A 12,206-nucleotide genomic window follows, 5' to 3' on the forward strand; every position below is an offset into this window, starting at 1 on the left:
AAAATATATCTGATCTTTATATGTTGCTTCTTTTCTTCTGAATAACACTGATCGTGGGCCTTCTGGAAGACTTGTGCAGTGGCAGCCGGTATCTTCCAAGTTGGACTGGTGAAGCCAAATTGGGTTTTAATCTGAATTTTAGAGAGAACTACCCAAATTGCTTGTCTCAAATAGGTTTGCATCTCAGATTTCATCTTTCAAAACCAAGAGTGAATATACTGGACATGAAACAAGTTTGTGAAACTAAAAGTACGTTCTTAGAAACCAAGAGTGGGTGTTAGTGACTACTTGAAATCACAGTATATTGTGTGGGAAAGCATTGGGAATGATGAAAGTCTACTATTGCCAAATGTCTGTAAATGTATGTGCAAAAGTGGACTTCTTATTAAGAATGGCTTTTGGAAAATCACAAAGGAAATCCTATAGTTGTAGGTTCCCTATTGCCAAATTTAAAATGCCCAGGAAGATGGAAACATATTCAGTGCTTAACATTATGCTTTTTTTCCTCACCAGGAAATATCAGAAGGGATCCAAAGTGCGCCTGAGACTTATTGACCTTGAACTCTCCTCTAGATTCTTGGGAGCAAAAACAGACACAACTTTACTGGAAGCCGATGCAGTACTCTTGGGACTTGTGGAAGGCAAAGAAAATAGACAAAAATAGCAAAGCCACGAATAATTACAAAAATGCAGCCCTGATGCAGTTTTGGTTCTGTAATCCCTCTTTTTCTAGGGTATGTGATATGTATTTCAGCCCCTATTAGGGATTCCTGTTATTTTGATTTTGTATTCGAGGGGACAATACACTTTTCCAAACTTGATTGAAATATTAATATGAAATATTGACAGTATGTATTGACTGGTAATATTCTGAGAAAGGTGTAACTTAATAGTGCAAATATTTTAACCATTTGAGTTTTCAGGGCAGTATCTGAAAACACAAGCTAGACACCAAATCCCAAAGTGTACATTATGTTATTCGCAGTACTAAAAACAAAGGCATTCTGACCACATGTGTTTTGAAGAAAATAAAATTGTTAAAGTCCTTAATCCAGAACATGTTTTTCAGATTTCTTCACTTGTTTCCTGGTAAAGATCGCCCCCATTTTTAATGTTATAAGCACTACCAATCAGGACATATACTGGTAGAAGTTGAAGGGTAGTTTTCAGGGGTCAATTGTTGTAGGTATGTTAGAACACAGCTGGGAAAAGACTCCAACTCTCAAGAGTTCCCCCAGTCTTGCTGATTAGTTTTCAAAAAAGTAATTTTTCCAGAGTTTACCTCGGATGTTCCAGATGTTACCTCAAAATAAAAAACTTGCTTCCTTAAGGTTGTGAATAACAAAATATAAGAGAAGATACTAAAACCTTTAGTATATGCTGGTTCTGAAGGAGTTGTGCCAGCACACTTCCATTCATCCCAGTGAGATGTGCCCTGTTGTTACGTTCATGCTAGATCTTATCCCATATGAACATAATTAAGCTGAAAAAAGTTTATTCTTTGGTTACCTATAAGTCAGTCTCAAAGCATAGCCAAATCTATACATCGGTTCTTTCAAGTCTTCTGTTAGATGTAAATCTAGTGTTAAATCTTCATTTGACTTTTATTATGACTAAGTGGAATGCAAACAGATTTCAATAAAACCGTGTAGATGTAAGCCAACAATTTTTAAGGGAGATTCTGACTCCAAAAAAGTTATAGCTCTAAAATATTTATCCTGGGATCTTCTGTATAATAAGATGCCTTTAAAAGTAACACGTTCAAAAGGGAAATGGGCTTTCACTTTCTTTCACTGTTTCACTTTCACTGTTTCACTTTCTTGGCAAATGTGATGTGCTGGTGATGGCCTTATTTTTACCTGGCTTAGTTTAGTGCCATGCCAACCAATAATGAGGGGTTTGTTTTTCTGATTGGAAATGCATCAAGCCAAAGGACACCCCCCCCCCAAAAAAAAGATAGAGGTAGAACTGTAAAGTTTGTCTACTTTAAACAGCTCTCATCTCAATGTTATTTATTAGTAGAGTTTAAACTTGATTTTTTTCCAGAATGATAGCCTCAGGTAAGAATCAAGTACAACCACCTAAATGGATACTTAGTTTTGAGAAAGCAATGAATATTACAAATAGGAAAAAAAACAGACACCCTGGAATTTTATAAAGACTTGATTTTTCTTTGCATTGATATCCGAAACAAAGCATAACTATGCATATGTAGTGAAAAGGTTTGCTATTGCTGGAAATTGCTGACAATATTGTCTGTTCTCTGGACGTTTTTGTGAAACACAGAATGTTGATATTGCAAAATGTGTACTGATTTCAGTTGCAGACTGAATTAAAAGTAATTATTTTGATTCATCATTGCCTCCTTATAGAACCACTATATAGTACCTGATAAAAATAGAATGCATTTAAAAAATAAAATAAATTCTTTCTTTGGTGTTGTTTTTTTGTTCTGCCTTGGTCCAGTGATGCTACCAGTCTGTGTCAAAATCTTACATGTTTGAGTGTATTTCACATAGACTCTCTACTATAGTGCATAATTAAAATAGATGTACATATAATAATTAAAAAAACACATACTGTAGTTCATTGCATATTAGTTGCCATAGTATCATAGTCGCATCCCCATTTTTGGATCCCGGGTTTGGTATTTAAGATTTCTTCACATAATAGTCACACCCTTGATTTAGACAGCCTGCCTGCTGTAAATGGCCATTTGCACACACGCTCAAAAAACCACCCATCCACTTCACTTATTAGCCCATCTGCCTGCCCATCCATTTGGCCGTCCAAATTCCCACTTATCTATGCATGCATGCATGCACTCACTCACTCACTCACTCACTCCTGTATATGATATCAAGTTGTTTTCAACATTTTATTACAAAGTTACTTTTCTCCATGTAACAGTTGCACCTTCCCTTTTTTTTCAAAAAAAGGGGTTGCAACTATTCAATGAAATACAGTAACGTGAACAAGTTCATATTGAACTGTTGTTTTCTAAATGATCCAGAAGTACCACAGCCATCTGCAGTTAGTACAGACATTGCTTTTTTAAAACATTGTACATTATTTTGGACCATGTTGCCTGAAAAAAACAGATCCTCAACACAGAAGACCAGGTGTATTCCAACTTATAAAATCACGTAAGGCATTACACACAGAGAGAAAGTATTTTCAGTAGTGGCTGCTCATCACTAAAGCTCTGTCCAAAAAGAGGCAGATTTTGCTTTCTTCCTCTTTGCTTTTAAATTGGTTTTAAAGGCCTATCAATTTTATCCTGCTTTTAGTTTTTATACATTGTAAACGTTTTACGATCTCTACCATAAGTCACCTTGATAACCTTTATTTTGAAAGATGGCATATAAATTGTTAAGTACTGTAAATGATAGTCATGTATAAATATGTGAGGGGAAGTCATAGGGAGGAGGGAGCAAGCTTGTTTTCTGCTGCCCTGGAGACTAGGATGCAGAACAATGGCTTTAAACTACAGGAAAGGAGATTCCACCTGAACAACAGGAAGAACTTCTTCACTGTGCGAGCTGTTCGGCAGTGGAACTCTCTGCCCCGGACTGTGGTGGAGGCTCTTTTGGAGGCTTTTAATCAGAGGCTGGATGGCCATCTGTCGGGGGTGCTTTGAATGTGATTTTCCTGCTGCTTAGCAGGGGGGTTGGACTGGATGTCCTGTGAGGTCTCTTCCAACTCTGATTCTATGATTCTAAGCTGCATTTATATGCATGTAAATGATGTCTGTTCATATGATAATGTGTGTGTGTCGCCAATAGGGAGCAGAGATTTGGTTTGACATCATCTTTTGACTCCCAGTTTCTTCTGAGATATTTCCCAACTTATTTTGAAATTTTCCTTGTTCCCTCTGTATATTTTGTCTCTTGATTTTTTGCCAGGGGTACGTTCTGTGGTAGTTCCTTCTGAGTTCCTGCTTCTTTTTGTTGTGCATCTTCTTCCATTTTTCCAGTTTTATTTGGCCCCTCTTGTTCACTTCTCTGCTTCAGGGTGGATGGATGCATTTTTTTTCATTTTTTTAGTCTAGGCTTGAATCTAAATAAATATACCTCAGTCAGAATTGTGCATGCACTCATTTCCATGCCACTTGGAATATTAAGTCCAAAAGAACAACTTTCTAAATGATCCAGGCTAAGTTCAAACTCCAGTAAATATACCTGTTCTCTAATGGGTCACATTCATATTGGGAATCATGTGGGAGCCTTTCATATCACACAAAAATAGTGCTATGATTCTTCTATAATTGCCTTGGCAATATTCTACGGCATCCTAAGATTTTCATTGTAGGGATTGGTATTTATACTCTGACCAAACTACAAACACTAGGATTCCATAGAACGTTGCCATGGCAGTAGAAATGCGTAGATTTGTTGTACTATGATTGTGCCATATGAAATTGTGCCCTTGAAATACCTTTGGACACATTTCAAAAATTGCTGGGAGGCTTTGCTTTCATACCAAAGGATGCAGGGTTAAAGTATTGCTTCCGAGAGAGCGTTTCCTATAAGAATACAATGATAAACTATTAACCTAGCCGTCATCTGGTACAGTTCCAAACAAAATAATAGAACGCTAGCATAGCAAGCAAAACTTAAGGGTTTTGTATGATTCATTCTTTTATGAGCCTACTTCATGGTGGAATATTAAATGTCTTTCTTTTCCTCTTAAGTAAATATTCAAAGTGCTCACATCTCAGCTCACATTGCCCATTCCGTTAATGGACAACAAGATTTAGCAAACAGCCTTTACATTTCTTTGAAGCAATTTCTTTCACACATACAAATGCATAACATTTGGTATTTATCAACTCTGCTTTGTATTTTATCACATACACACAAAATAAAAAACCTATTTCAAATATGAGAACCAGTGATCCAATTACATATCTGGCCATTTCTTAGCTCCTGGTGGCAATTGTGAAAATCTTGATTTATTAAAACATATATAGTCCCCAATTGCTGCTGCATTTGTAAAGAGGACAACTATGTAGAAGGGGCTTAAGAAGGACCTCTCCCATTTTCTCACCAGATATATCAGGTATAAAGACTGGAGCAAAAGGCCTCCCTAAAAGATATCAAAACACAGGTGCTGTTCAGGGAAAGTAAGGTCCTTCAGATACCATTGACCTGAGCTGTGCTGTAAATAAATAGTGAATAAATATTGTGATATGATTTGCAGATAGAATTACATCACCTCGCCTGCCAGAACATAGGTGTTATCACTTTACAAGCTAAGCAGAGTTGGGCCTGGTTAATGTATGGGGAGACCACCAGGGACCACCTGGGGTCTCTAGGCTGGGCTAGAGACTCATCCACCTGAAACCAGAAAGCTGCTGCCAGCCAAAAATGATAAAATTGTCCTGGGCTGGATGGACCAATGCTCTGACTCAGAGGACATGTTCCAGTGTATAATAATATAGTCAGGGTATGAAAAAATTGTTGTTTTTTTTATAATATTTCATTTTGTGTTACTCATGAAAGCAACTAAAAGCCATCCTTTTGTGTTACGTGTTGCAGTTTTGAAAGAGCTGCTTGTTGGCTCATTTCTCTTCTTCATGGGAAGGGATGGTCTTTAGGATGGAAAAGAACATTCCTGTGAAACTGAACTATTTTTAAAATGCCATTTCCAAAACCCGCTTTAAAATAAAATCACTAGGAAAGGTGAGTAATGAAGTTAATTTGTTCCTTATGTTGTGTTTTGAAATGTGGTTTGCTGCCAAAAAAAGGAACTAGTTACAAGTAATTGCCTTCCTTACAACCCATGGGTTTGCACATTTGTCCTGGGACAAGGGAGGGAGTAGAGGCTGCTTGTGCCTGATGCAGCCCCCCTGCCCTTGAACACTGTAAGATGGGAAGAGCACTAAAAGATCAAGTTTGGTGAGTCCCCTGCTTTGGCCAAACAAAGTGTGTGTGAGCTTTGGGGGCAAAGGGAGCGTGAGCTGTGAAAGAGCAGCGGCTGCCTGGGCTCTCCTTTGGTGAGGCCCTTTTGCCCTTTGGGGCTGCTGCTTCCTTGCACACGCTGGAGCGCAGGGGAGCCAAAGTCTCATTTACTGACTGAGCGACTCTGAAAAAAAGCAGGCCCTGTTCCCAATTAGTGTTGCAAGTTGTCCAGATCAATGGCGGGTTAAACTGAGCTGCCCACTGGAGTGGGGGGCACAGCCTTGAATAAAAGGAGAGGAAAGAGCGGGTGCATGTGTGGGTGTTGCGGGTGTGTGGGTGCATGCAGAAGGGGAGAAGGCTCGCATCTCTTTCAAGGCCCTGGAGTCTTTCAAGCGAGCGGGATTCTTGTGTGAAAAACAACTGCCACAATACTTAAGTTGTAACCTTCTCACCCCTGACGGCATGGGAAAGTGTACTCCTCAGCTGTTAGGGAGGCGAGAGGCCGCTGTAGTCATGAGAAATTTTGATTTAAAAAAATGCAGCTCCAAGCTCGCCCTCCCCTTTTGCACATGTCATCTTGCCTATCAAACGGCTTAATTGGGAAATTAGTCGTGCTTTTCATTTGGAGCCCTGAAAGTTCAAGTGCCAATGATTTCTCAGGGGTCTTATGTTTTTTTCTTCTTCTTCTTCTCCTTCTGGGGGAGGATTTTGTTTTATTTGCTAAGAAGATACTCATTGCAGGATGCAGGAGGAACTCTAATGGAAAAGACACAAACAAAAGTGCAGAGCTTTCCTTTTTGATATGTTATGTTTCCGACTGTGCAGATAATAATCCTGCCTTTGTTTTAAGCATCTGATTGCTGTGTCCTTTTTATTTTATGTCCAAATTGTTTCAAATATAGTACTTCCAAGCTAGTTATGTTGTGGAGGAGGGAATGTTTGTCTGTTGAAAAAGAGGATTGCTGGAATAATTTCTTCTACGAATAAGTATTATGGTTTTAACACAGGGATTATCTTGGATCCACTTTTTTAAAAAGCACTTATTTTTTCTTCTGCTGCTGCACCTGTAAAAATAAACTTGGAAGGACTGTGGGATTTTGGGGACTTATTGACTGAAAATACATTTTTAAAATTCCATAGATAACCACACTAGAGACCTTTCTCAGAAAAGTAATGCCTAAACTTATCACTGGGTCATTAGGTTTTTAATACCTGATGCATCTCACAGTGGATATAAGGGTAATATGTGTATTTGTGTGTTAGAGAAGGGAGGTGTCGCAATCTGTCAGTCGAGTACCATCCCACACATTGGAAAACCTTGATGAAGGCCCCTGGCAAAGGCCTCTGGGCTTAACCCCACACCTGTTTTCAGTTCATTACTTTTAGGCCTTCTCTAGATCAAGGATCCACAGCTGTTGCTAGCACACTGAGATGTCCTCCTCCCTGCTGCTCTCACAGTCTTGCGATGGAAGGTCATGGAACTTTAGACTGTAATGAAAAGAACTTCTGTTGCTGCCGTCTTGGGGCCTTTCTCTCACATGAACCCGGCAACTTCAAGATTGCTTTTAGTGTTGCACATAGTACCAGGAAATGAATGGAAGGAGAACATGAATGTGCTATATGAGTTACAGGAACTAAAAGCTTCTCCATATTTTGATATCCAGCTAGAGCGATGGGATCTACGCATCATTGAATCCAACTAGAGCTATGGGATCTGCACATCAAAAAAATCCAACTTGTCTGAAACAACAATGAATTGTTCAGCTACTGACAGATTAATGTGATGGCTGGAGACTTCTATCTCAATGGAGTTGCAAATTTATTCCCAGTATTAGAATAAAGTTTAAAGGTGTAATCCAAGTGCCTAGTTTATTTTGTGAATATGAGAAATCCTTAAAGTTTAGACTAAATTGGGAGTAGATTGATCATCCCATATGAAAGCCATCATCCACCAATAATGAGATGTGAAAATGCCACCCGGAAAGCAGTAAATGCTAAGGTTATGTCTCTTTGCCTAAAATATAGAATAGTAAACAGTATTACTGCCAGTTTAGGACTTCAACCAAAATTAATAGTGAGCAATTTAGAGCTTAGCTTCCATATCAACAGTCTGCATAACATTCATAGTGAGACATTCAGAGCTTAGATACCATATCAATAGTCTGCATAAAAAACAAAATATACCTTTTATGGTACTATATGCATTCCTGCAGATTGCTTTTGCATGACAGCCAGTGTTGTAGAGTGGTTTGAGTGTTGGACTAGGGTTTGAATTCTCACTTATCCATGGAAATCTACAGAGTGAACTTGGGCTAGTAAAAATACCCTTTCAGGAGGGCAGCGATAAACCTTATCTGAACCTTGCCAAAACCTCCCTGTGATTGCTGTTATTTGCCAACAAGCTATTTTCTGTTATGGTGACCCTATGAATGGAGGCTGACAAGGTACCCTGTGGTTAATAGCCTTGTTAAGGTCTTGCAGATTCAGGCTTCCTTGGTTCGTAATATTCACCTGTAATGTAGTTTACTTTTGTTCTACTGTGTACCACAAGAGCCATCCAGTAGTACACAACACACTCCTAACAGATGGCCATCCAACCTGTTTAAAAATCTCCAGAGAAGGTGACTCCAACATAATCCAAGGCAGCATATTTCGCTGTTGGACAACTCTTACCATCTGGATGTTCTTCCTAATGTTTTGGTGGAATCTCTTCTCCTGTAGTTTGAATCCACTGACTAGGTCAGGCACTCCCAGATTCTGGTCATCCAAGTGTTTTGCCCTCTAACTCCCAGAAGTCCTAGCCAGTTTCTTAAATGGTCAGGAATTCTGGGAGTTGGAGACCAAAAGAGCTGGAGGGCAGGAGTTTGGAGATGCCTGGGCTAGGCTGTGTGGCAAAGAGTTCCTTCTCCTAGCACCACGTTCCAGCATCTGCTCCTTGAGACAATCTCACATCCCTTGCTTACACACAGCTAAGATCAGAACAATCACTTTCCTGCCTGATGCTTTTTGCCAAATGTTTTTCTTTAACATAAATTTATATGTACAGTACTTTGCTAAGTAGCAGAGGGGCAAAGAAGCTGTGTTAATGACTTCCGAATTCCAAGCTGGTGCATGTGCACTGTATATTGCTCCATGATCTGCATCAGTGCATGATACATATTGGTTCACAATGCGCAGTTGACACTTTGCAGATTGTTCTACATAGTAACAGCAGCCATCTCCTGAAGATGGATGCTTCAAGGCTGCTCAGTTCTAATTCCCAAATCTATAAACCCAGTCATTATTCCAGTGTGAATAGAATGCGTTTATATGGCCCTTTAATCCAGATTTTTGCACCCCCTAGCTACTTACTCAGCTACTATTTTGTTGTTGCTATGGTTCTCAGCTTCCCAACTCACAGGCGCTTGCACCATTGTCTCCTTCTGACTGCATGGTTCACATACACTCCAACATTTCACAGATGAAAACCAATATACATGTGTCCAGGGAATATATGAGTGTGACCAAGATGGCAAAAGTTATTAATGACACAGAACACAATAGTTAAGAGGGGCTGTTTGTTTTTTGCCTGAGCTGTATTGGGTAGGGCAAAAGTTTTCTGCCCCTTGTCTTCTTCACCTGCTGAGATGATTAGGTACAATCTGATTTTGTATTTCAAACTCAGGCCTCTTTTACACTGTCATATAAAATCCAGATTATCTGATTTGAGCTGGATTATGTGGCAATGTAGACTCATGTAATCCAGTTCAAAGCAGATGATGTGGATGATCTGCTTTGATAATCTGGATTATATGGTAGTGTGGAAGGGGCCTCTGTTTTCACAAATAGAAGTAAGATGAGGACAAAAGTTGGGGAAGGAGAGAGAACCTGGAACATTGTAAGAGCAGCTAAAAATGGAATGGCAGCGGATTAATGGAAACTGCCACTGCCAGTTGGAGACATCCAAATTGTTTAAATCAACCCTTAGTGCCTCAGTACAGAAATGTGAGTGAACATCTCTAGTTGCTTGCTATGAATTGCTTACTTTGGCTTGCATTTCCAGGCAGGGCAGCCCTATGGGTATCAATGTGTTGTCAAAGGCTTTCATGGCCAGAATCACAGGGTTGATCTGCGTTTTCTTGGCTATATGGCCATGTTCCAGAGGCATTCTCTCCTGGCGTTTTGCCCACATCTATGGCAGGCATCCTCAGAGGTTGTGAGGTATACCTGCCATAGATGTGGACGAAACATCAGAGAAAATGCTTCTGGAACATGGCCATATAGTATGGAAAACACACAACAGCTCTATGGATATCCATCTTTTATCTTGGGATGGGGTGAACTGCGTAAGCAATTTCCTAAGACTACTCTTCCCCAGAAACAGCATGGTATTTCAGTTTGGATTCATGATTTTTGGGGGATTACAATTCCATGAACTCTAGCCAGCAGTGAACATGCTGAATGGAGGATTCTGAAACTTGTACCCCAGATACCGCTAAGTAAAGTTTTCAAGTATTGTGGTAATCTTCAGTGTCAACAGCTTCAGATTTATGCTCCTTAATTTGCATTCATTAGGTTGCTGTTTAAAGATTTGAAACCACTGTAGCAAATAAGCTTTTCTTATTTCATAGTAAAGCAATATTGATGTGGTATTCTTGAGGGTGCAAATACATCCAGTTTTTTAAAATCAGCATCTTTTCTATACAAAATGTTTTCCCTCTCCTTTATCTCCTCGAGATGAAAGATGGATATGTACAACTGATATGAACATGTGTCTGCAAAGTTATAATTCTCTGCACAAATTATATGGAATTGTGGTGCAGATGGGCAAATTGTTTGCACCCAACATAGAATTAATTTAAACAGGGCAAGGGCCTGGTGGACACTCCTCAAATTAGCCATGTGGCAAGCGCTTAACCACAGGAGTACCAATTCCCATCTGAACATCTGACAGGTCTGAATAATTTATCGCATGCAAATAAGGAGACCTGCCTTTGACATGAGGACCAGGATCCAATTGCCACTGGATAGTTTCCCCCATAATTGCTGGTCTGTGCTGTCAGGAGCCGCACAAACTGTCCTGCAGCAAGCAATTAGGAAGCTGTGGGGAGTGCCCGTCCCACCCTTTCCCCGCTCCAAGGATGTTCTTTCTCCGTAGTTTGTACTTAATTGAATGAAAGGGCCAAGCAGGAGGCTCCCATATGGCCCATACAACCCAGCCTATCTTCACAATAGAGGGTCAATTAATTTTACTGGCTGCTGCTTAGTTGGGGACCAGATATTTCTCAAAATAAGGTACTGCTAAGTCAGACAGATGATTGATTGCCTTTTCTCTTGGTAATGCCAAAAGACTGGGAAGACACAAAATTGAACTGAGCCAGGCTATGAGACCATTTTCTGCTGGTCACTTATACTATAAGCCTTAAAGAACAGTTTGTGAGGACTGATGGGATCTCAATATTTACAATAGTATGGCTACTAGAATCACAATTATGAGACTCTGGAAGTCTGTCTGTTCTTTAAATATCCCAACTTGATCTTGAATGGGACCCAACATACACACAATCAGATGGGATCTGGTGCCTTAAGGATATTTATAGTCTTGTGCATTCGGGGTAAAGCTTAATCCGTTTCATGTTTTGGCTTTCGATGGGGTCCCCAATCCATTTCTACTGAGCCTCCCAAAATCGGGATGGCATATATTTGTTTTCCAATTTTTTGTGCTGAACGATCCCTTTTCTTTTGGCCCATTATTTTTTTGGGGGGAGGGGGCTTCCCACCCAAGCTCTCCTTCCCAGCACACACTTTTGAATGGGGTTTGCCTCTCCATCTGGGGAGTCGAAGGACAAACAGCAGAACAGCAGAAACTTACATGTGGTGAGCTGGGAGAAGTCTTTCTTCCTTAGGATGGCAAAGGATTGCAGAGTCTCAATTATAGGTTCAAAAATATTTATTGTAGAAATCCATTGTAGATACTAGAAAAGGTTCTTGGAGCTAACTAGCTCTCTAGGCTAGCTTCTAAGGAAGGTGAGAAGGTAAAAATAACTAAATATCTAGATAGCTACATTTTGCCTGGAGAATGGCAGAATGTGGCCTCTCAGTAAGGAAACAAAAGGCAGAAGGGACCCAAAATGGAGATTGACCATGTGGTCATCCCTAAGGGCAATTAACATTCTAATAGAGGAGGAAGTTACCTCATCCCTCAAAGAGATCACATTACTACAACAACAAGGTGAGGAACTAATGGTAAACAAGAGAACAAGAGTAGAAAACAGGAAAGGCCCCTTCTAGGCATGCATGGGAATACAGAGAGAGGGTTCCCTC

The 12,206-nt window shown here is 39.9% G+C and overlaps 1 protein-coding gene across 1 annotated transcript in view; it reads left to right on the forward strand.

The window, feature by feature from the left end:
- Nucleotides 1-651, forward strand: part of mrps28 (mitochondrial ribosomal protein S28) — a 40,427-nt gene extending 39,776 nt beyond the window's left edge. The window contains exon 6 of the mRNA XM_016992837.2: nt 514-651. Within this exon, the coding sequence (XP_016848326.1) occupies nt 514-555 (42 nt within the window). The 3' untranslated portion in view covers nt 556-651. The remainder of the gene's footprint in view (nt 1-513) is intronic.
- The last annotated feature ends 11,555 nt before the right edge of the window (nt 652-12,206 follow it).

This window comes from Anolis carolinensis, chromosome 4, assembly GCF_035594765.1.
Source record: "Anolis carolinensis isolate JA03-04 chromosome 4, rAnoCar3.1.pri, whole genome shotgun sequence".
Lineage (NCBI taxonomy): Eukaryota > Metazoa > Chordata > Lepidosauria > Squamata > Dactyloidae > Anolis > Anolis carolinensis.